The following is a 26,566-nucleotide window of genomic DNA, read 5'->3' as shown; positions in this document are numbered from 1 at the left end:
AGCTGAACCCTTTCCTACAGACTTTAGGAGACTTTCAGTGTATCTTTTAATTCATGAGCAATAATATTTGCATACAGATTGGATACCAGTATAACTATTTTGGTTAAGCATTGATTTCTTTTACCGGAATAATTATACCTGCAGTATCTTCATCACACATCTAGAAATGGTGATGGACAAGATCAAGGAAGAGGTAGAAGGCATATCTGTGCACCAGATAAAAATTAACAATCTGAGATTCATGGATGATATAGTTATCACTGAGGAAGATGAGGAGAAGCTAGGAAAAATGGTACAGGTGCTAAACGAGGAAGGGAAGTGATACAGATTGATTATGAACATGGATAAAACAAAACCAATGGTATTTGAAGATAAGGAAATAGGAAGGATGACCAGTATAGATGGGACTGAACTAAAGAACATAGAGGAGTTCACATATCTGGGGAGCAACACAACACATGAGCTAGTACATAAGATGGAAATAACAACTAGACTAGTGAGAGCAAAACCAAGTTTGAAAGTAATGGATAAGATCTGAAACAACAAAGCAATTAGCTGAGGAATAAAGCTGAGTGTCTTGAAAACACATGGATTCAGCAGCATGTTGTAGGAATGTGAGACATGGGTGATAATCTAAGATTCAAAGACAAGAATATTGGTATTCAAAAGGAATTGTTACAGAAAGATCCTGAGAACAGGATGAATGCAGAAGGTCACCAATGAGGAATTACATAGGAAGATAAAGCTGAAAGAGAACCTAATGTAGAAGGTTATACAATGCAAGTTACAGCTATTTGGGAATATTTGCAGAATGGGAGATGAACAAAAAAACAATAATACTTGTGAACTGTACATTTAAAAATAGTTTTGGTTTTTTTTTTTCTGTTGACCTTTATGGTTCATTTGCCTCAGGTACTTCACTAGAGGTCAACAGACAGTTCATACTAGTATGTGAAAACTACAATGAAGATATCAAGTCATTCTGCATAAACAAACCCGGTTGTTCCATTCATGAACAAGAATATAGTACACTAGTTCTATTTGCTGGAAAATATTCTAAGTTCCTGGTCCAATAAAGTACCTTGTTTTAAGCATGTTGGTATTCCTGTTCACTCCAGTGGGATTATTTTTGTGCTCAAGCGGTCTACTATATAGGAGTCAAATTAATGGACAGTTCGAATTGGAGAGGCAGACCCCACAGAGAATGGATAGGTGATAGAGTAGACTGGTGCAGACCTAGTCCACAGAAATGAAGCCACTCTGCACTGGACAAGGAGAGATGGAAGGAAATAGTGAGAGACGCATCAGACACCAACGGATGCTGAACCCATGGTTGTTGTTGTTGATGATGATGATGACCCTGTGGCCCAGGAAATTCATGACGCTGAATTGGGAAATGAAACAGGGAGGTAGAGTTTTAAAGGGATCCCCTAATTCAACACAGGCATTCACAGAAGGATGTTGCGTGAGATGTTTACTGAGCACCAGTAGCTCACTGGGCATCCTTATTATTTCAAAATTAATGCCCAGATGTTAGGTAGGTGGGAGTCTGTACTATAAATTATGTTCTGAATGCTTTGGAATCATGATATTTCACACAAGTTCCTTGAAGATAGAGGTAACAGATGCTATCTCCCAGGCTGGACATTATATATTTTCTGCTTCACAATATTGCTCTATTTACATACTGAATCACTACACTACCCTTAGCCACTATTGGTTCTTAATGTTTTTTCTTCCTTTTATTTAGAAAACCAAGAACAAATTTCTGAAGTATCAGTGTATGTTCAGGTCCTTGATGTTAATGACAACGCTCCAGAATTCCCAAAACACTATGAGATTTATGTGTGTGAAAATGCAAGATCTGGACAGGTAAGAGGCTAGAAAGTTGCTGTGTAACCATATTATTTTTCTTTACAGTGAACTAGACATTTGGCATAGGGTATATCTATTTAACCCATTTTATTTCGATTTTACAAATGCAGGATGTATTTTATAAGTCTTCCTTTTGATTGGTGGGCACAGATTGAAGTTCGTGGTTCAAAAAGAATGAGTTCATAAGAGAGTTCATTTACAATAAGGCTGTGCCAGGACTATCCCCCAACTTCAAAGGGTGCATGGAAATTAGGGTGTCAGGACATTGCTAATGAAGTGCTGCGGTGCATATGCAGCACATTAGGCTAAATCTCCCCCACGCAAACTTTAAAGTGTGAAACTTCGAAGTGCTGGCTTGCGTGTAGCCGTGGGTCAGCCACGGGTACTTTGAAGTGCCCGCGCTCCTTTGAAGTCACTTTTTTGAGGAGTAAAGACACTTCAAAGGAGCACGAACACTTCGAAGTACCCACAGCTGACCCGCAGCTACATGCAAGCCAGCAATTTGAAGTTTCACACTTCAAAGTTGCTGTGGGGGAGATTTGGCCAAATGAAGTGCTGCACATGCACCGCAGCACTTCATTAGTAATCTCCCAACAACCTAATTACCATGTCCTCTTTAATGTTGAGGGCTAGTCTAGACACAGACTAAGAGTAATAACCCTGGCGACCAAAGAAACATAATTTTAGCTAGGTAGAGAAGGAAACTTGAAAAAAACAACACTAACCACAATTCTAACATAGTTTAATGTCACATAGACAAAGGCCTACTGGGAATGTACAGCAATTAAGAGTAGAATTTTGAGAGGATTATTCATTGTCTACTGAAAAATATTTCGATTAAATCTTTAATTATGCACCTTGCTCCAAAGCCCACTGAAGTAAATTGAGGTCTTTCAGATTCTAGTAGCATATTTTAATTCTTTAACTAAATATACAATAATATGAATGTAGTAGTTAATATATTGTAGAAAAAATGTTTATGATCTTTTGAGTTTATTCATAATGTACTTTTTCTCTAAAAGTTACTGCTGTACCATAATATTCTTGTATGCTGATGAATTGTTGTGCTCTGTCCCAAAGATGTCTTTAAAAGAAAGAGTAGGAGAAGAAATCTCTGAATTTAAACATGATTTCTATAGTGCTCTAGAGCCCTCAAGTTAAAAAAGACATTGCTGAAAACAATAACACACAATGAGGAATGAAATTTTACAGCTTATATTACAGCTGAGAAAAGTATAGAGTAGAGATTTATTAAGTGCCCCGCTCTACACAATGGCTACATCTACACGTGAACGCTACATCGAAATAGCTTATGACATCGATGTAGTGACATCGAAATAGGCTATTTCGATGAATAACGTCTACACGTCCTCCAGGGCTGGCAACATCGACGTTCAACATCGACGTTGCGCAGCACCACATCGGAATAGGCGCTGCGAGGGAACGTCTACACGCCAAAGTAGCACACATCGAAATAAGGGTGCCAGGCACAGCTGCAGACAGGGTCACAGGGCGGACTCAACAGCAAGCCGCTCCCTTAAAGGGCCCCTCCCAGACACACTTGCACTAAACAACACAAGATCCACAGAGCCGACAACTGGTTGCAGACCCTGTGCATACAGCATGGATCCCCAGCTGCCGCAGCAGCAGCCAGAAGCCCTGGGCTAAGGGCTGCTGCACACGGTGACCATAGAGCCCCGCAGGGGCTGGAGAGAGAGCGTCTCTCAACCCCTCAGCTGATGGCTGCCATGGAGGACCCCGCAATTTCGATGTTGCGGGACGCGCAACGACTACACGGTCCCTACTTCAACGTTGAACGTCGAAGTAGAACGCTATTCCTATCCCCTCATGGGGTTAGCGGCTTCGACGTCTTGCCGCTTAACGTTGATGTTAACATCGAAATAGAGCCCAACACATGTAGCCGTGACGGGCGCTATTTCGAAGTTAGTGCCACTACTTCGAAGTAGCGTGCATGTGTAGACACAGCTAACATTCTTCAAAGGAATAATAAAAATTGTTACTGATATGCATGATTATCACAGTCAATGATTATGATATTTTACTTATCTTTAAGGTATAAAAGATATAGTTATGACTGAGGTTCAATAATTTACCTCCCTTTACTTTTAAAAGACTGTTTCCCTAGTCTTCCCATATACATAGCTTCTTTTTCATTTGTTTGTTTGTTTGTTTGTTTGTTTTATATTTCCATGTCATCAGGAGTCTAGAGTTAAAAATATTATTTTTATGATAACCACTGTACAGATCAATTTACAGTTTAGAATGTAAATATGGTGAAAATAATGGCAAGGAAATTCAAGTTGAATGCTTTGAACTATGAAGCTTGGTTCTTGCCTATCTCGGGTTGCAATCAGAGGCTGTGTCTACACGTGCACGCTACTTCGAAGTAGCGGCACTAACTTCGAAATAGCACCCGTCGCGGCTACACGTGTCGGACGCTATTTCGAAGTTAACTTCGACGTTAGGCGGCGAGACGTCGAAGTCGCTAACCTCATGAGGGGATCGGAATAGCGCCCTACTTTGACGTTCAACGTCAAAGTAGGGACCGTGTAGACGATCCGCGTTCCGCAACGTCGAAATTGTGGGGTCCTCCATGGCAGCCATCAGCTGGGGGGTTGAGAGATGCTGTCTCTCCAGCCCGTGCGGGGCTCTATGGTCACCGTGGGCAGCAGCCTTTAGCCCAGAGCTTCTGGCTGCTGCTGCTGCAGCGGGGGATTCATGCTGCATGCACAGGGTCTGCAACTCGTTGTCGGCTCTGTGTATCTTGTGCTGTTTAGTGCAAGTGTGTCTGGGAGGGGCCCTTTAAGGGAGCGGCTGGCTGTTGAGTCCGCCCTGTGACCCTGTCTGCAGCTGTGCCTGGCACCCTTATTTCGATGTGTGCTACTGTGGCGTGTAGACGTTCCCTCGCAGCGCCTATTTCGATGTGGTGCTGCACAACGTCGATGTTGAACATCGACGTTGCCAGCCCTGGAGGACGTGTAGACGTTATGTTGCCACATCGAAATAGGCTACTTCGATGTAGGCTTCACGTGTAGACGTAGCCAGAGTCTGTTGAATTCAGTGGAACAGTTTTGAATTCTAAAGGCCTGAACCATAGATCACTGAAATCAGTGGAAATTGTTCTTTTGATTTCACTGGGCTTTCATCAGACAGTCAAATAAAACACACACACACGCGCACACACACACACACACATATCACGTCTTTTGGGGTGATCATGACAAATTGGAGTGCTTGAGGTAGCCTCTCACCATTTAGTCTGATAAAGATGTTAAGAGACATTTTCACTGAGGGGCTACTACTTCTGGAAATTGCTTCTTTCCTTAGCCTCATGCAGCTGAAGATTGTTTACTTTCATAAGGCACTACAAAGCTTACCTATGTTTTCAGGGCTTTCAGAATGGGGAAGAGTTATTGACGGGGGGAAAGTTCCTTGTGCTGTGGGATTTGGAGGATTTTATTGCTGATGTCCCCACAGTTTGTAAGCAAAAACTAACTCCATCCGTAAGATTTATTAGATATTTTGAATGGATTTTTTATTATCCATTTTATGTTATAGTTTTGCACCTTCTTATAATCCACACATCAGCTGCTCGGTAGCCAGGAAGGCAGCTTCCTTTTGCACATCAAGAAGCCACTTTCACTGCACTACTGGTATTAAATCAATTACTTTCAAAATAACTTGAGCTTGAATGTGCTATATAAAATAGAACACTATCCAATTATAGCTATTTCCACCATCAGATCTAAGAGTAAAACATGTTGTTGCTGGATTCTCTTTGGACTCACATCAGATATCTTTGACCTTACAATAGTAGCTAGATAGATAGATAGAAAGATAGATCATCCATTTTGGGGACTATATTGCTTTTAGTACAGTAGTTATAAACTCTGTTGAATTCTATACCAAAATCTATACAATGGCCAGTAAACAAAATGGACCAAACACATCCTGGTGTAAGATCAAAGATGTCACACTAAGAATGCATTTGACCTAGAAAGTCTTACTCACAGATGATTAATACATTTATTCTAACTCAGAACTTCAGCTTGAGAACTTCAGAAACACCACATCATATGATTTTCTGGGATAGGGTGAATGAGCTGAGCATCCAGAATGTGTTCAGTTAAATGAATGGTAATTTCAACTCTACTTATGACTCCTATTTTTTCATCATATAGGGAAGACGCAGATTTCAGCTGAATACAAGGTGCACTGAGTTCACTTACATTTTGAATTAGTGCCATCTTCTTAGGCATGAATTCCTATAAGCTGAGGATCACACATGAACTGACATTGATTTTGTAATTTTCTTGGTCTTTTCACTTATTAGGTCCAAAAGGAGAGACTATTTAATCTGCACTTTGAGTTAAAAATTAGGGAGTGTGGGGGGAAGCATTTACACAATTACTTGATGTATAAAAATAGCCAGCAGTTAAAGTGAAATTGCTAATAGCCCCATATAAAATGAATTGCTGCACACACACACACACACACACACACACTCAGAAAAAATACTAAGTTATATAGAAACTTGGATGTACATGATTCAAGCTGAAAATCAGCATTTTGCAAAAACAGACTATTTCTAACAAGCCACGTATTAAAAGAATTTTTGAGATCAGGAGACAGAAATCATGTGTAAGACAATATTTATTATTTTACCTTGGTATGCCTATTGATAATGTACAAGTAGCATATGAACAGGAGTGATAAGAAAACTGGGAGGAATTGTGGTGGGGAAAATAAAATAAAATGGAAATAAGAGTTTAGAGACATAAATTTCCTCTTGCCCTAACTGCATCAACTGATGCACAGGAATCCAGCTTCTGGTATTTTAAGAGGAAGCATACTCTGGACCAATTTGCCATATTGCAATTATGACCATTTAAAGCATAAGCTTTTCCTGACCAGGTAGTTGAGGCTGATTTGGTAGCAGTCCAAAAGTGGAAATAGTTTCAGTTAATTTTAAAAACACACAACTTGTGGATAATTTAAAACAATGAATACAGTAGGTAACATGTTGCAAACATTTCTCAAACTTCTGGCAGACCCATGGTGCACTCATTCTGGAGGCTGAATCTACCTCTGGTTCTGACAAATTTGGTGAAATGAGGTGAACTTTTATGAAAAGAACTAATGGACCTACCCAGTACTAAGAACTCCCCAAAAAATCTGTAGGGTAATAAATATTGGATATATTTCATATTAAAGACAATGAACATTTTCAAAGTAGCTCCTAGATTATTATAACTTTCATATTAATGTGACTCTAAGTAATACAAATCAAGGCAATTAGTTTTAAATCCAATCTATAAAACAGCTCATACAACCTTATAAAAGCAATACATACTTCTCATAATTTTTACTTCCACTTGAAACACATTCAGTTTGTAGGCCTTGATTCAGGTTCCAGGCTAGATACAAACAAGTCTAGGGAGAGAGGGAAAATGCATTGTTGTCTTTCTTCTTGGATCATTTTTACTTCACACACAGAAAAATGAATCAGAGCTCTGTTGTGCTCATAATCATATATAGACATCTGAGATGGCTGATTCCTAATACAAATGATCCAATAAGAAATAAAGATTAAAATATTTCCCTGACTATATGTTGAGAGAGCTCCTTCAGTTCTCGCAAGATACATGTTTATGATTACAGTAATTATAAAGAGACAGATTTGGTGTTTCTTCCTCTCCTCCGCAGTTTTTTTTAATAGCACAGACCTAAATAAGGAAACAGATTGTTACTATTCCGGACCAAAAATGAACTTGTCAAAGAAGTATTAATTTTAATTAGTTATAACTGATTTTGCATGGGAAAAACAGATATACAGACATGGTAATTTAATTGTATATTATTTATCTAGCTATCTACACATGAATTAATAGTGAAATAGCAAACCTGCTCCATTGGATTGAAACTGCATAAATTTTGAGGATTCCAAGCCCGGTGGCTTATAATGTTATGTTTGCTGATTAGACAGCTATGGTACTAATCAACACAATGGAACTGCAATTTGAAAGTATCACAATCAAATAAATAATTAATAGCTTGCATGATGTTGTCAATCTTCAGACTATATTTTCTGTGTGGAACTCACCATAGCATCATTACCTTGCTTAGTTACACAGCTATTCAGTCATGGAACTGAAAAAATACCATATAACATGATAACTAACCGATAAAGCACACATTGCAAATTCTGTTACCTCTGTTAGAAGCAAACAGTCAAAACATTCAGGCTAAAAGTTCATTTTTCCTAAAACTCACATTATTAAAGTTCAAAAATCAATGGAAAATTACTAGGAAACTTCCAAAATATAGCCACATTTTAATTTGCAGTTGAATTTAAACAAATATTTGCAGAATACATACAGCCATTCAGTTTGGTCACCTATAGGCATGGAAAATATTAGCATCAAACCCACAGAAATAGCCTCTTTACTTTGTTGAGAACATGCTAGAATATCATGAGTAAGTTGGACCACTGCTTCCTTTGCTGTACTAGTTAGGTACATAAGAAAAGGGCTTCATTCTCTAGTTCTGTCAATTTTGTACTCTGTGAGAATTACATTCCATTTTAAAGAGATAACAGTGTATCTATTCTCACAGGAGTGTTGAGTGAACAATTTTCTCTGCTATGTATGGGGCTAGTTAGCACTCCCCTTCTGCTTATTTGACTCACCCATAATAATCTCTGGGTCTGTGAAAAAAGGAAACATCCCATTATTCCTAACATTTGTGTAGAGGCAGTGCTTTTTTTGTTGAAAAAAAAGAGGTGCCTATACTGACACCCTGCATGGGGGAACCCTGCGGCCCCTTTCCGGGGCACTCTGAAAAAAAGGTGCCAGTACTCTATACAGGCAGATACGAACACAAAAAAATCACTGTGTAGTCAACACCCCATTTGATATGGCAGACCTCTCATGCATTAGAAACCAAACAAAAGAGTCCTGTTACACAAAATGGATATGACATTTTCCAGTGTATCAAAGATTCAGCTCTCGATTTTTGGTTTGGGCCCTTATCTTATCCAATTAAAACATATAAAAAAATCAGTCTCTGCTAATGAAGGAAACAAATAGCCTTTTGTAGAGATCTGTGAAGATCTTCACTGAAGGTTGTACTCAATGATTCATGAGTCATTGAATGACAACTCATAATAGTGATAAAATTTGCTTGTTGGCAGAAATATTGTTAATTATATTGCCCTCAATGTGATTGTTTATTCATGAAGATGGAAGTTATTATGTTCAGTATGAACATGTTAAATTTGACTTTGTTCTGTTGCAAATGACAATCAGCTTTGACATATTTGTAAATAAGGCCTATTTTGTTTCCTTGAAAACCAAAACCAAAACTTCTATAATTGATCTATCATATTTTCTAGACTTAGCAATTCAACATATGAATGTGCCACAATATTTCATTTACTGTGACTATAATACATCAGTTGAATGATGAGGCTGTGTTTGTGGGCTGGAAGGAAATAGCTTTTGCACTGGAGGGTTGGTTCAAATGGAGAATCATATACTTTTCACCTTGGGGGTAAAAAGGGAAGGGCAATATACTTTATATAACATTTTTCTTTTCCATATGAAGACTTCATTTGCCCTTTACATGTTGATTCTGAAGGCCATATATGTTCTCCCAAGCCATTAAAACTTACCTCCCAAAATCAAATGGCATAATGGCAGGACACTAAATATACATTAGAAAACCAATAACCCCCAAAAGATTGCAATTATGAATATTTATTTTCTGCAGAATTTGTAGCCTTAGCAGTTCATTATAATGTCTGACATGTATTGTGTTAAAAGAAAGTAAGTCATATTTATTTTTAAAGTCTTGTTTATCTTTTTTTTTTTTATTTCCAGCTAATCCAGACCATCAGTGCAGTGGATAAAGATGATTCAGTAGAAGGCCATCATTTTTATTTCTCTCTGGCTCAGGAGGCCGCAAACAACTCAAATTTTACTGTCAGAGATAATCAAGGTAGTGTCATTCTTGTAGCTTTTTAAAAATCCCTTCATGAAAGATTCATGCTTTAATAGTGCTCACATCACCATTTTTATATAACCGTCCACCCATACAGAAATATTTGTCATGAAGTTTGAAATAGGGTGAAAAAGAGTTATCATGAGCAAACATAATAATAATAATAATAATAATAATAATAATAAACTTCATGCAAAATTGTTCTTTTACAATTCAAACTGTAGTCAACAAAAGACAGTATTACAGAAGAGACAAAAATACTTAGCGTAAAATCAAGAAAAATAGATTTGTGTTACTTAATATTTAAACTTAGCTTATGTTATGGGACATTAACTCTTAAATTTTCACATAGTGTTAATGAATGAAGAATGTTTTCTAAATAAAATAGAGAAATACTAGTAATAAAATAGAGAAATACTAGTAATAAAATACTAGCAATAAAAAGTTCAGCAGAAATACAATTATAAACAGAGGCACAATTCATAATTATGCAACTCTGAACTCTGTTACAATTAAAATGGTATCTATTGCTTACTTATAGCATCATATGAATATCCAATAATGTACCATTCTGGTATTGATTGAGATGTTTTGAAAGACTGGTCTAAGGGTCACCAATCAAAACTAATCTGAAGGGAAAACTAAGTTTAACAGCTGTTGATATAATTTGTCAGATGACCAGTTAAGTTCAGCCTTCTGAGTCTTAGAAGAAGAGCTGTTTCCAACTCAAGTAAAATACACATTGCTTGACATTGCTAATTATTTGAATGTTCTGGCTAGGCTCATAAATCAATGGGAGGAACATTTGGAAAGTTCACTTTTTTTATAGATGAAACTACTTTTCATAATATCTCTATAAGGAAATGCAGTTTTTTAATGCATATTTAAATTCTTGCTTTCCCTTTACATCTGACCCACTTCTAGGAGACAAAATGTTATGGGCCCTTGTTGGCTTAGGGTCAAATTGTGGACAGCATACAAAATCCTACCCTCTTTTATGCACCTCACTGGAGGAGTGCTTCCTCCTGGAATGCAGACACAGCTTCCTCTGTGGTAATTCCACAAATGTGGAGGAAAGAGTTAAGGTCAAGCCTTATGCATTGTCTGTCAAAGATAATTAGATACATTAGGACAGCTATAAACCTGAGGAACAGTTGAAGTGAAGGTTTCCCATGACATGAGACAGCTCTGGCCCATCCGTTACTCAGAGCTTGGGATACACATTAGGGGCCCGAATGGGAGGTGTTAGTTTTAATAGATTGTTCAGCTATAGCTCAGTTCAATAAATTGTCGGGGTGACTCTATTTCCCTAGGCCAAATATGGTACACATGGTAAATTTACTTGCATTCAAGCAAGTTCAGTGGCAATCATAGGTGACTTGTGGTAGTACTCGAGAGATGCACCACCCTCCAGGACCCCTACCAAAATGTTAAGAGCTAAATGGGTTGCCCACTCATGCCCCCTCTCTGTTCCTCTGGGTGGCCCTCCCTGCATGCCCTCCCACTTAGACAGCTATGGTGGTTATCGGTCACAACTATGCAGTAAAAATGATCAAATTAATATTAGGTTGACTGGCCCCTATTTAGAAAGCTTATTTGCAGTCTTTTTATATATGTTATTTTTTTTAGGCTTTAAGGTTCACCCAGGAAAGAATGATACACAAGCACCTGACCCCCATACCACACACCCAGTAAGAGAGAATGCATAAACACTCCCATATACCACTCTCAAAAAGGGGGGGTGACCAACCAACCCAACCCTCCCTGACTGACAAGCTCTACCCTCCGTGCTGAATATCATTGTTTGCACATAAGGATAAGTTGTTAGCCAGATTTGCTATTTTGTTTTTGTTAACATAACAAATATCTGATGCCTGTACTTCATCTTCTAGATAACACAGCTGGAATTTTTACAGCTAAAAATGGCTTCAGTCGACAAGAGCAGTTTGCTTTCTCCCTGCCAGTCCTAATTGTGGACAATGGAACCCCTTCACTTACCAGCACAAACACACTATCTATCAGCGTCTGTGACTGTGATACTGAACCTAATACTCAGTCTTGTCGATTTGGAGCTTTTTTGTTTTCCGTAGGCCTCAGCCTGGAAGCATTAGCTGCAGTTTTGGCCTGCATACTACTACTATTAGGTAAGAAAAAATAAGTGTGATGGCTTTAGTATTTTTATAAGTATCCCATTGTCCTCTTATGTGGTAAGTTATAATTGATCATTTGACTAGAGTTTCCTTGGGCTGGCTGAGCTAATTAAGCTGTCATGTGTATTACATTTCACTGATTACAAATCAAATCTGTTCCATTTACAAGTAAATGTAAAATGCGCCTTTATAACTGACGTTCCTGAAAACCAGGACAAAGTCTAGGATGTTCCTGTACGAACATCTATCCCCAGCTGTCATAAAAATTTGGAAGGCTAAAATCTTGACTTAGCACACGTAGAACTAAAGCAGAATTTAGCCTTACAATTGAAATTTAGCTGACAGTTCCACTGATGATGCATGAGAAAGAATAGAATCCAATTCACTACATCATAACTGTATGGCTCTGTAGAACTAAGATAATTTTTTTTACATTTCTTTATATTTTTTAAAGAAGGCAGCTATGCCTCTGAATATAGAGTTAATCCACTGAATAATAAAGTGATATTTTTACATAGCCACTTCTTCAATTTCAACCACTCATATGTTATCCTTTCCTTTTCTCCTCCATCCCCCACCCCCTGCCTTCTCCCAGTTAATATAAATTTAGGAAGCAGAGTGCTGAAGGGAGAAAAAGGGGAATCATTTTCCTCAATTTACACAGATTTTACTGTTGGCCATACCAGGTCAGACCAAAGGTCCATCTAGCCCAGTATCCAATCTTGTGACAGTGTTCAATTCCAGATACCACAGAGAGATTGAAATAAACAAGTAATCATCAAAAGATCCCTCCCATCACCCGTTTCCAGCTTTTGACAAACAGAGGCTAGAGACACGATTCCTGTCCATCCTAGCTAATAGCTTTTGAGGGACCTATCATACATAAATTTATGTAGTTCTTGTTTGAACCATGTTAAAGTCATGATCTTTACAACATCATATAGCAAAGATTTCCATGAGTTAACTACATTGGTGACGAAATATTTTAAACCGGCTGCCTAGTAGTTTAATTAGATGACTGTTAGTTCTTGTATTATGGGAACAAGTAAATAACTTTTCCTTATCACTTTCCTTGTACAAGTCGTGATTTTATAGACCTCAATCATATCTCCCTTTAGCCTTTTCTTTTCTATGCTGAAAAGTTCCAGTATTTTAAATCTCTGCTCATATGGTAGCTGTTACAAATTCAGAATTATTTTTGTTGCCTTTTTCTGAACTTTTTCCAAGGCCAAGATAACTTTTTTGAGATGAGGCAACCACATCTGTATGTATCACAATCCCCTTTTACTGATTCCTAACGTTCTATTTGCTTTTTTGACTGTGTGTACATTGTGTGAATAGTTTCAGAGATCTATCAATTCACAATAACTCCAAGATATCTCTTTCTCTCTCTCTCTCTAGCACAATAATAGCTAATTTAGTTCCATTCATTTTCTACATATATTTAGCATTATGTTTTCCAATATGCATTACTTTGCATTTATCAACATTAAAATTCATCTGCCATATTTTTGCCCAGTCACCTTGTTCTGTGAGATCCCTTTTAATCTTTTCACAGTCTGCTTTGAATTTAACTATCTTGAGCAGTGTGGTATCATCTCTACATTTTGCAACCTCAGGCTTTACCCCTTTCACCAGTTTACAAATATTAAATAGGATTGGTCCCAATATGGACCCTGTGGAACACCATGATTTAACCCTCTCCATTTTGAAAACTCAGTGTGAATATGAGCAAAACTGAAATCCAGACCTTCAGAGTTGTAATCTAGTGCTTTAATCCCATAAGTGTCCAAAATGTGATACCATGTGCCACCAAAATTGTCTAGATCTGTTTCATAAACACTACCTCAGAAAGTTACTATTTGGCTCTAAAAAATGTCCTCATATATACAGTGAGTGAGAGGTCATATTGTTCAGAGGTTGGCCATTTTGTAGATCCAAATGGGTCCCTTGAGCATGACCAAGCACATATGATGTGTGAGGTCAAGTTGTGTGGTGCAAACCAGTGGCTCCTTTGTGCGATGTTTGTGGAGCTTGTCCAGACATGTTGGTAGTTTGGAGATGGCTGTGCAGACACCAGTGTTGCCACCTGTACCATGCAGCTGGAAAGTATCCATCTGAGGAAACTGAGTGTAGAAAATCATTATCTATGAGTAGCTGCCTCATCCAGGGAGCATCATCTCTGCTTGAGGTTGTAGGAACCTGTGCTAGCCTTTTCTGAGATAGGAATCTGAAGTACTTTGTAGTGTCCTTAAGTCTTTGTCCATATCTTCTTTCGTGCCATGCTGATTACCTTATCACTTAAGGATAAAGAATCCTTCTGCTGCTTTCGTATCACCACTATGGCCCTTCCTAAGCCCTGGCGTCATTTGCTGAAAAATGAATTCCTCTTTCATATTTGTGATAAGAGGCACAGAGGACTCATTTTCATCGAGAGTATCTGCTTTTGACTCCACCAATGATCTAGTGGTGCAGTTATAAACAAAAGACAAGAGTCTAAAAATGTGCTTGAAAATACATTGAGGTTTCCTTTGAGTATGACTTCACCAGTATTTCCATCAAGAAAGAAGAAAGACAAAATGCTTGCTATGCCACACAGTGTTATCTAGTGAAAGCATGAAGCCTTTTAAAATTAAACAATGCTTGGAAACCATTCAAAAGGCACACATAGGAAAGCTAATGTCATTTTTCCATTGCCGAAAAGAACTTTCACATCAACAACTGCAGTTCAGCAGAGACATATCCATCTCTGACCATACTCAAAAGGCATAATTTGAGGTGATTCGCAGCTTCACAGAATTTGAGAAACTTTGATTTTGTAAGCTGCAATTAATGTGATGAAAATAATGTTTGGGGAAACTAAAGCAAACAAGCTCAAAGCTGTACCACTGTCCAACACCACAGTGAAGGAAAGGGGTCAAAACGACAGCAGCAGATAATGAAAATACTCTTATGTAATATCTGAAAAACAGATATGCTTTTGTTCTGCACATTGATAGGACCCCGAGAGGTCTGATGCAAATTGCTTGGCTTTTGTGAAATACACATGAGATGGTTCAGTTTTGGAGGCAATTATTTCTCCTTTCAAGTTACAAAATGGCACATCATGGTTCAATGTGGTTCACTGATAATCCAAAATAAAAAATGTATTCTATGATTGCACAATGGGCTTTTGCATAGAAGGAGTTCTGTCTACAGCAGACCACAAAGTAGGTATGTCTTCTTTGATAGTTCAATTTGCTGTGTGCACTCACTATGTGGTTCAAAAGAGAAAAACTAGCATCTAAAGCTCTGAGTTCAGGACTATGTGAAATTTGCAGTAGGTATCATCTGTTGTGAACCACACCAAGAGTTAGCCTGTTCACGTGAGTCTGTTTGCAAACCTGTGTGAAGAAATGGGAGCCGATCATGATGTATTGTTCTGTGACACTGAAGCTTGTAGGTACTTCAGAGGAAAAGTACTAGGATAATTTTCTCCATGTCTGTGCAATGGATTTCAAAAATACTGGGATTATTGTTTTTCTTCCATATGATCAAGGGAAGTAATGACTTCTCTGTGTCACAGATATATCTGGGAAAAATTAATGAAATTAATGTATCTACAAAGAAAGAACACTGCATCCCTTCACTTGAGTGATCACAACACAGGCTTAATAAAGAAAATTGTATTTTAGAAGACTAATTTGCTGAAGGCAAATTATGAATCTTTCCTGAAGCTTTGCAAGTTCCTTGCTGACATAGAGGTGATAGTTGAGTATCTATGCTGACTGAGACTATATCTACATGAGAAGCCTCTGTCAACAGAGGTGACTGTCAGAAGGAATTTCCCAACAAAACTTCTGTTGACAAATTGTATCTACACATAAAAACGGATTGAAAGAGCAATCCGCTCTGTCGACAGAGAGCAGCCAGATGGCATGGCCCTCTCTCGACATAACAGCTGACCGGAAGTTCTGCAAACAGGACTGCCTGGAGAACAAGAAGCCCTTATTCAGCTCATGGGAATAAGGGGACTTTGAAGTAGGCGGGGTCCTTTCGAAAAGGAGCCCCGTCGGGACGAGACGCGCGGCGGCGAGGCGCGTCAATTTCGAAATGCCGCAGCCGCCCACATGCTAATGAAGAGCTGAATATGCATTTCAGCGCTTCATTAGTAAACTTTGAAATGGCCATTTGCGTGGCCATTTTGAAGTTTGGGGCTCGTGTAGACGTAGCCAATGAGGAGAGACATAACGCTCCTGGTAGATGTGCTGGGTTTTGTCAACAGTCTGTTGAGAAAGTACATTTTGCGTGTAAATGTGCCGTGGGTTAGTTGACAGGGCAATAAAATGGCAAATGCAATTCAATGCTGATAAATGCAATTCAGTGAACATCAGAAAGAGTAATCCCAATTATACATACAAAATAATGGTGCCTAGAGAAAAAGAGGTCTTGAAGTCATCATAGAATACTCTCCAAAAATGTCCACTCGATGTGCAGCAGCAGTTAAAAAAGCTACTATAATATTAGGAATCTTTAGGAAAGGGATAGAAACGATGGAAAATGGCATATTGATTCTACATAAATCCATGTTACACCCTCATTTTGAATACTGTGTGCAGATCTAGTCTCTCCATCTTAAGAAAAGATACATTTGAACTGGAAAAGGTACAGAAAAAAGCAACAAAAAATATTAGCTTTTGTGGGCAAAGACCCACTTCGCCTTTGTCCCTGAAAGCTTATGCTCCAAAATATCTGTTAGTGCATAAGGTGCCCCAGGAATTCTTGTTGTTCTCAAAGATACAGATTAACACAGCTACCACTGTGATAAAAATTATTAGTGTTACGGAAGAGCTTCAGCACAAGGAGAGACTATTTAGACAGGGACTTCTCATCTATGAAAAGAAATGACTATGTGGAGATAACGATAAAGGTTTATAAAATCAATGTGTTCCTCATAAGATCAGAACTAGACACTACCCAATGAAATTAATAAGCAGCAGGTTTAAAAGTAAATAAAAGGGTGTTTTTTTTTCACACCACACACCATCAACTTGAGGAACTCTTTTCCAGAGGATTATGTGGAGGGACTGTACCAGGGTTCAGAAAGAACTAGATAATTTGTGAAGGATAAATCATCAATGGTAAAGCCAGATTGGGCAAGGATGTGAAACCATGATCTGAAATATTCCTACCCTCTGCTTGCCAGAAGCTGGGAAATGGATGAGAGCCAATGGATCACTTGATGCTTACCTGTTCTGATCATACCCTTTGAAGCTCCTGGAATTGGTACTGGCACTGTCAGAAGTCAGGATACTGGGCTGACCCAGTAAGACCATTTGTCCGTCAAGAATGAATATCTCACACTCTCAACATGCACCTTGAAACTCATAATGTCCTTATTAAGATCATGTTTGTGAGAATCTGGATTCAGCTCACTTGCATCCATCAAATATCAGCACCGATCTACTATTCATGTCACCTGAGAGATTAGAGGGGAAATTTCCGTCTCTGGACGTGAAGAAGCTGTGTCACAACATGCAAGTTCAAGAGTCACAGGGAGCATTAAATGACTTAGTTAAGGTGTAAATTACTCTGATTCCTTGGCTGCTGTGATGCCTTGTTGCTATCTGGAGTCAAAGGAAACTGTAAACCTCAGAATGAGCTCATATTGCAAATAGGTTAAGAAACCCTGCCTTGACACTCAGCCTCTGTTCCTCCATTTGAATGTCATGCACAGTAATCCCTGCTAGACCTAAGGTGTTCATTTAGCATTTCCTCAGAGGGATGCATCAACCCCAGTGAGCTTGTGAAAGAGATTGTTTTCTATGGCAACAATCACATAGCACAGTATTTGAAAGGCTATAATTTCTGATAATGTGACACAGGCAAAAAATCATCCAACATCCACAGATTTAGGTCACCAAAAGAAAGGGCAACTTCTTCCTTCACTTTTCATCGGGTACTATCAGAACTACAGTTAAAGCCATGTTATCTAGCACTTGGGTAACCGTCACATTTAGTTAACTGCTTTGCTCAGCTGGGACTGCTGACCGTGGGGCAGGCTGACTGGCCCAGCCAGCAGTGACTGCCATAACTCTGGCTGTCTGGCCAGGGTTGGCAGAGTGGGCCAGGTGCCCAGCTGGAGCCAGAAGAAGGGGCTGGCTGATTACTGCCTTGCTGCGGGGAAAGAGCTGCCCAACCTCGTAGCCTAATGTATGATGTGCTGCTTAAATATGCAGCATATTTTATTATCCGGCAACCGCAGATCCCTGGGGATGATGGATAATAAACCTTGCACCGTATATAAATTCACCAGCACTAGAGCTATTTCACAGATGGTCTGATTTAAAAGTGGTATGTTAGGCAAATGTAATTATTTCACTGGAAGTGAAATTTTAATTACAAAATGAGTAGAATCTGAATTTAAAATTAATTTCACCAGTTACAGAGGACATGGTAAGGAGGACGTGTTAACATTACAAAGCATGCAAACATGGCATGAATTATACTTGCTCTTCAATACTTCATAATTCTTCTTTAGAAAACTGTCCTCAAGATGTAATATGAGAAAAGACAAAAGATAACAAAAACATTTCTAATGCATTTAAAAACATATTAATATTTTTTTCTAAAATGTCTGATTTTAGTTAAAGAACTCAATAGATGGGAACTTTTTCTTCTTGTCTTAGAGCACTCTTTTAAATTCTTGAAAGTGAGCACAAAATTATCTTAAGGTGGCCCTACATATTTTCCAGTGAAGTATATTCTCAGAAAATAAACACTTTCTTCTACCTTCATTACAGACTAAAACCTCTACTAGACTATTCCATACAACAAAAACATGGCATCATTAACCACTGGAGAACTCTGAGGCTTGAATATGAAGATTAAGGGCCTTGATTTGATCTCAGCTTCAGTTCCCAGGGTCCAGCTGACAGCAGTTGAATGTGAGCCAACCTAGATGTTTGACTAGCTTATAGGGATACTGTCACAGTTTCAGAGTGAACTGTATTTTTGATCCTTCTTTCAGTCTCTACTTGCATACCCATTCCAAATAAGAGGCCCACACCTGTATTTTTCTCAGGGTAGAATCCTGTATTCTTCTTGGAGTATACGCAAAGTGCTTATACAGCACATGACTAGGATTTATCACCAAATTTGTTCTGCTTGTTGAATTATTAGTTCTTCTGTCCCTGGACAGGTCCTGAAAAGGAGCACAGTAAGAATGCTGGTCCATACTCCTTGACACAGTAGACTCTCATGTGTCACTGAACCCCTGGTCACCACAAACGTTGTGGTGGAGCCTTTGATAAGCATGGAAGTGTAGTGTAGTGACAGAGAACAACTAATTCAAAACAAAATATTATTTATTTATACATAGGACCACAGCACAACAGAAGGAAAGGTAAAAAAGAACACACACAAGTCCTGCATGCACACACACACACACACATATATATATATATATATATATATATATGAACTGTTGTCTTGCCCAGCAAGTTAAGTGGTCCCCCTTGTCCCCCTGCTTTTTTTCCTTTCCTTGAACTATCCCACCACCACCACCACCACCACCTGCCCCCACAGACAACTTTATGGATTGTTAAGGCAAAGTGTACTCTGACATTTTTTCTTTCTGTGTGGCCTGTCAGTCTGTGTCTCTCCAGCTCCTGAGTTCACAGACAATCCTTCATCCATTTAAAAGTCTTTTTGTCTGACCTGGACACCAGTAGTTGGTTTATGCATCTCCCCAGCTAGTTGGATGCTGACTCTCTATAATGAATTCACTGCACTGTCATTGAAAATTAGAGTAATTACCTGTTTCCTGGATGTGTGTGGAGACATCTAGTTAGAAATAATCCTTAGTATTCTGCATTGTTTCCATAGAAACACCCAATATTCAAACCAACAAATACGATGCTCAGAGGCGAAAGTAAGGCGGTGTGCCCTGGTGCGCTGCTCCAGTGAGAGCTAGTGGGGGTACTTTGCTGTACGTGGAGGTATGCAGCACAGCTAGCACAGCCCTGTGTACCACAGTATGTTGCAGGCAGACAGATGAGGCAGGCAGGGTAAAGGAGCTGGCTGTGGTGCACTGTGAGAGGCATGTGCAGCTGGACTCCTGTTATGTCCATACCTGTCCTGCTGCCCCTCTCCTGCTGGATGCCGGACAGTGCCCTTGCAGATCCCATGTGTTCTGTCGCTGCTAGCTCTTGTGAAGGAGCAAGGGAAGGGAGCTACAGGCCAAGGAGTGACTCACATCACCACTGCCCATTTGCTACCAAGACACCAGGGAGGCAGCTCTGGGGGGGCACTGCTACAGCCAAACAGGAGCAATGGAGAAGGGGTATGGCCACCCTGCAGATAATATAACCCATATTCCACCACACACACTCCCTGTAGACATGCTCATACAGCGTCCTGCCCTGACCCTCTGTACACACTGCCTACTTCCCTGACTCCCCACCCCCCCAAGTCCTCTTCTGTGAGCCTCCCCACGCCACCCTCAGACGGGGAGTCGATAAACTACACTGACCTCTGGGCAAAGTGGGAGTGGTTGTGGTTCCACTCTCTGGGAAGGGATGGGACCGAAGAAAGTCTACGCTCAGCATTGCCCAGAGGGTACCAGCACCTTGCCTTGACTCCTACACCTCCACCCCACATAGTCCTAGCCTCATTTGAGCACCACACCCTCCATACTACCCTTACAGTTCTTACAGGTGTTCATGTATTGTAACCCTCCTTTGAATCCAGTGCCGAGCGCACCCCTCCCGCCACCCCAGGAGTATCTGTAAGAAATTTAAATTATTTTCACTCTGGAAGTACTCATAAAAATAACACAGATACCTCCAAAACAACAAGTCCTGTGCCACCTTATAGACTAACAAACATTTTGGAGCATAAGCTATTGTGAGCAAATATGCGTCTGACAAATTGGGTCTTTGCCCATAAAAGCTTGTGCTCCAAAATATCTGTTAGTCCATAAGGTGCCACAGGACTTCTTGTTTTTGAAGATGCAGACTAACTCAGCTACCACTCTAATGTAGATATCTCCCATGTGCTCCATGTTTTATAAATACCTGGAAATGCATTAATATTCTACAATATGGATTTATTACAATTTAAAGTGAAGTAAAAGCAAATTACTCATCTATTGTTTGTCTTTCAGAAATCACTATATTTATCATATGCTTAGTATGTCTCATGTCCAATCTTGAGATCTTTCCATAAAACAATCTCTCAGTGCCGTCTAGCACAGTCCTTCAGGCAATGAGAACAGCTCACTACTTACTATACTGTTAATATACAATGGCACTGTTCAGACTCTTGCTATTAGCCTCAGATAAGGGGACCGGGGCACATGATTTGCTGCTAGTATGTGCTATATTCAAAGTATTACCTCTAGCAATTATAGGGAAGTACAAAAAATACCGCAGCAACCTTATCTACTTAAAATAGACAACTCAGACATGTTTCTAAATACTTACAGTGTACTTAGTGCTCTGGATTAAGAATTGCTGATTCCAAAACTATCAGTCAAATTTGTTTCATTTATGTTTTAAGCTTAAAACTGCATTTAAGTTCCAGCTATGTTTATTTACAAACTGCCATTGTGCATGGTGTGGGATCCCACTGCATATTTGAAATGGACTCTCCAGTTTGGGATGCAGTGAGCCAGGATATTGAGTGGCTGGGGTTATGTGTTGGGGAGATGGGCAATTGAATGCTTATTTAAAAACTTACAGATGAAAAATCTTTTCTATATGAGCCTGTCATTCTACTATCCAGGCTTTTGTTGGTTAAAAGCAAGCTATTTTTTTTTTAAGATTAAGCTTTTTGGTACACAGGTGTGAGGTGGAACATTCCCAAAATCCTATTTCTCAAGTTTACAAAGCCATCTTCTAGAAACGATTGGATTAGGTCCTCACCTGCTGTAACTTAGCTTAACTTTATTGAAGCCAGTGAAATTGAACTAATTGACACCAACGGAGGAGGTCAGCAGGGGTGCCAAGAGTGGCACATGAGCCGATTTTCACCAGCATGCAAGTTTGCTCAATGCTGCCTGTGGATTAACAAAAGACCAGCTCATTCTGCCAGTCACCACCTAACCAGTAAAGATCTGCATCTGAATTTATTTATTAATGAACCTGTTGTAAGCAGGACTACTGGTGACTTTAAAAAGTGTCACTGGACAGTACATAGAGGTCAAAAGATCAAATTGTTAGTACTCTACCTTAGAAAGGTTGCTGACCCCTGGTCTAACCCAATAACATTCCTTTTTCATTTTCCAGAACTTCCAGTGGTTTTGATCTGGAGATAAAAATGAAATATTGAATGGAGCATTGATATATCATGTACTAAGATAAACTAGCTTCAAACCCCACAGGCAACCTGTGATTTCCTCACTGCTCCAAACTCTCATTGGCCAAAGAAATTGTTCTGTTTCATTAAACCATTCTGTAAGTCTCTTTGTAGCCTTTCCCCCACCAAAAATACCTCACGTTGCAACCATAAATCCATCAAATTCTCTGCCCTATAAATCCACATGCTTCAACATTACGTTTTACCATTCTCAAGATTTTCTAAACCTATAAAAAAATCTGTTTTTTTTTCTTTTTTCTTGTCAGTGGTTGTTTTGGCAATGCTGGTTTTAAGGCAGCAGAGGAAGCAATCCCTATTTCCTGACAAGGCTGAAGAGTTCAGAGAGAACATTGTCAGGTATGATGATGAAGGAGGAGGAGAAGAGGACACGGAGGCTTTTGATATTTCAGCACTCAGGACTCATACTGTCATGAGAGAACACAAGCCTAGAAGAAACATCACAACACAAATCCAGAGCTTTTACAGACAATCTCTGCAAGTTGGTCCTGACAGTGCTGTGTTCAGGGAGTTCATTTTGGAAAAGCTTCAAGAAGCTAATACAGATCCTACTGCTCTGCCGTATGATTCCCTTCAGACATATGCATTTGAGGGGACTGGCTCATTGGCTGGATCTCTCAGCTCTTTAGGATCAAGCCTAACAGATGTGGATGAGAATTATGATTACCTTACTGAGTGGGGACTGGACTTTAAACAACTATAAAGCATATATAACCCCATTAAGAGTGCAGTGGATTAGCAGTGACTAGAGGCCACACTTTCAAAAAGTACTCAGCAGCCAAAATAGAGTCTGGATTTGAAAATGTGTCCAATCTAAGCATCAAAATACAAGGCCAGATTTTCTAAAAGGAGAGGTTCCGGAGAATGATGAATGCTGAGAACTTTTTGAAAATCTGTCCGTGAGTATTGCTCTGAGAAATGCTCAGCTCTTTTAATGATCAGCTGTTCTTCAGGTGCCTGAAAACAAGCTGAACTCCTTTGAAAATCTAGTTCCAATATTGGGTGATTAAAACAGGTCCCACAGGTACAGGAAAAACAAAGCAAAAAACTATGATATCTGGAAATATTGACCTAGCTTTGGAATGGCCATTTTACTTTATGCTGAATATGAAACACCTGGTACTCAAGTGAGTTCAATGGCAATCAAATATTCAATTTAACATCGTTAACTGAGCCATGTTGAAAAGAAATACTACGTCACTGGAGGTTTTTCTATTTACCTTCTTATCATTAGGGTTTGCACAAAGAGAGGTGACATGCACACATTCCTGTGCCCCTTTCTCACACATGGTTGGGGATGACTGGCCAATATGACCCAACCCCATTACCCAGTGCTCTCTACCTTCCATCCCTGGCTCAAGCCACAGGATGGGCTTGCTTCTCCTGGTACCTGGAATCTTATCTTCTCAAGGTAATGTGGAGGAGCACATAGTGACACAGGCCCCTGCCCAGATTTCTGTCGGAGTTTACTCTAGAACATGGCAAGTGCATCCTGTCAGCACTGTACAGGAAGGAAGGGATGGGAGTTGCAGCCAGCTGAGGAAGGGCAGGGGTGATGATGACCTAGCACAGGTTTTTCCTGAAGTCATCTCCTTCCTCCCACCCCCTAATATCACTATGACTAGAATCAGCTTCACTCCTCCTGTCTGCACTGTGTAGGAAGGCAGCTAATACCTCCAAGCTGCTGCTGGTCCCCAGCATAACCCAGCCACCTCCTGTCTTCTGGCTACAGCATAAACAGGAAGGAGTTAAACCCTGTGGATGGGTTGAGCACCAGGGCCCAGGGAACTTGGCTGAAGGGGATTCAGTAAATCTGGCCAGAGAGGTGGCTTAGTGGGGGAGGGTGCCTAGGTGACAGAGCAACCTCATTCTCCTCAGGGGCTTCACCAAAGGTGGGGACAGCATGTGAAGAGGGTGCCTCTGCCTGGGGACTTGCAGGTTCAGGGAGCAAACAGGTTGGAAACAGTTTCCTCCCTGCTACTCCACAACTTAGCTGAGGGGTTGAGAAATTTTCCAGTGCTAGAGCCGTGTAGAGCTTTGGCACATGCAGGGCTTGGTAGCATCCCCAGCCAGAGACTCTTGACTTTCCATGGCTGCCAGCCCAGCCAGAAATAGTAAGGGAAGGAAAGAGCCTGCCAGCCAGGCTGTTGGTGAGCTGAATGATCTGCTGAGATTCTGGTTCTCTGCACAGCACCAAGAGTGGGACACACCCTGCTGGGGAAATACAGGGGAGCAGCAGGGCTGGGATGTTGGTGAATGAGCACAGCAGAGAGAAGACAGTGAGAGAGGAAGCATGTAAAGGGCTGATGGTGCCAGCAGAGGTTACAAGTAACCAGCTATCACATCCCTGCACTCGCCAGCTATTCCAGTAAGCAGCCTATGCTGGCTGGAAACCAGTCCTTGAGCGAGAGGCAATGGGAGCTGGTCAAGAGCTGACACACAGCAGGGGCTGCACTGAAAGGCCAGCAGGGGGTGCAGTCCGCTCACATGCTGCAGCTTTGACCAATCACCAGCCTTTCGGTTTCACCCCCACAGTCACCCCGCACTCACCTCTGGTAGGTAGGCAGAAGGCAAAGAAGGATTTGGCCAGGAGTGGGACCCACGAGTACTGAAGGGAAGGAAGAGAAAGAAAATATGGAACAATTCACCCATATTTTTAAAATGCAAGGACATATGCACAAAGGATTAAATACAAAACTGCTCTCCTTAAAATGGGACATTTGGTCACCCTACCTAACTTACGCTTTAGAACTATTTACAAAATTAAGAATGGCTTTTGTCTTGTTCTTGTTGTTTATATTAATTAACCAAAGTTAAAGCTTGCATATTTGTATTATATTTTGTACTATAAATATTATTGGGTACAAATGCAGACAACAGACTATTTTAAAATGATTGTCATAAACATTTGCAAATTCTTGTATTTATTTTTTTAGGGTGGTATAGTTAAAGCCAATGAAGTTTTATCAGTGTAGAAATAACAGCCAGTTACTTTCAACCTTTATTCACTATTAAATTTGATTTTTATTAAACTGTCAGGAAGTGTGTTAAATTACTAATTAATTTACCAGTAAATGCATTCAAAAATTATAAAGGACAAAAGGTATTAGGTTTAAATTAGAATCAACGTTTAACTTAAATACAGTAGGATCAGCCATGTTATATTTTACTGTGCATAGCATCAAATAAAAATCACTAGCCTTTTTTTCCTTTTATTAAGAGCTTAAAGGATGACTGATTTCCCAGCACAGATTTCTTTTATTATGGAATATAGAATTAGCCGCAGTACTCAATTTTACTGTAACAGTATTAAAGATCTTTAAAATGCTAAGCTGGTGGATATAAAACTTTATGTATAACATTAGATAATAAGATAATAAAACTCTTTACTTTTAATCCAGTTCTTCAGAAAAGGATCCAACATTATCCTGAAGGAATCAAGTCCAACTTCAAAATTAATTTCCCACAGAATTTTATACACAGTCTGTAGTGAGTATAAAATTGCCTTAGTACTATTCCCTTTCACTTTTTAGTATGGAAGATCAACAGAAATTTAGTGTTCTAAAACCCACTCAATACATTCAAATGACTGAATAAGGCTGTGTCTACACTAGCCCCCTTCTCTAAAGTGGGCATGGTAATCAGCCTGAGTGGTGAATACTAATGAAGTGCTGCAATGAATATGAAGCACCTCATTAGGCTAATTCTCCCTGAGGCAACTTCAAAGGTTCAGACTTTGAACTGCCAGCATGCCGTGTAGCTGCGAGCACTTGGAAGTACCCACACGACTTTGAAGTGCCCTTATTCCCAAATGAACTTGCAATGTTTGTTTCCTGGGGAGAGAATCTGACAGGATGTATATAGGTTCCACACAGACAAGAAAGGCAATGGGATCCATCTATGGAGGTCTAATGCCATTCTTTGGTCCTGCCAATCAGATATGGGAAAGAAGAGGACTTTGAAAAAAGAAGAAACTGAAACCACCTAGGGGTAGTGGGGAAGAGATCACCTTAGCAAGAAACTACAGGGGCTGCTCACAGGTAAATTTCTACATGAAAGATCTCTACTGCAAATTTCATTGGGTGACCCCTCGTTTTAGTTTGTATGAAGAGATAAGTAACACTTCCCTATTCACTATCTCATCACCACTCATGATTTTATAG

At 39.7% G+C, this 26,566-nt stretch overlaps 1 protein-coding gene across 1 annotated transcript in view; it reads left to right on the top strand.

Annotated features, from left to right (window-relative positions):
- Nucleotides 1–25,671, top strand: part of LOC142009433 (cadherin-19-like) — a 130,966-nt gene extending 105,295 nt beyond the window's left edge. Inside the window, exons 12-15 of the mRNA XM_074987509.1 lie at nt 1,751–1,872; nt 9,777–9,894; nt 11,790–12,041; nt 22,652–25,671. Of these exons, the coding sequence (XP_074843610.1) occupies nt 1,751–1,872; nt 9,777–9,894; nt 11,790–12,041; nt 22,652–23,106 (947 nt within the window). The 3' untranslated portion in view covers nt 23,107–25,671. The remainder of the gene's footprint in view (nt 1–1,750; nt 1,873–9,776; nt 9,895–11,789; nt 12,042–22,651) is intronic.
- Nucleotides 25,672–26,566: the final 895 nt, after the last annotated feature.

This window comes from Carettochelys insculpta, chromosome 2, assembly GCF_033958435.1.
Source record: "Carettochelys insculpta isolate YL-2023 chromosome 2, ASM3395843v1, whole genome shotgun sequence".
Taxonomy (NCBI): Eukaryota; Metazoa; Chordata; order Testudines; family Carettochelyidae; genus Carettochelys; species Carettochelys insculpta.
Note: the sequence above shows the minus strand (reverse complement) of the source record. Positions and strands in the feature narration are given on the sequence as shown.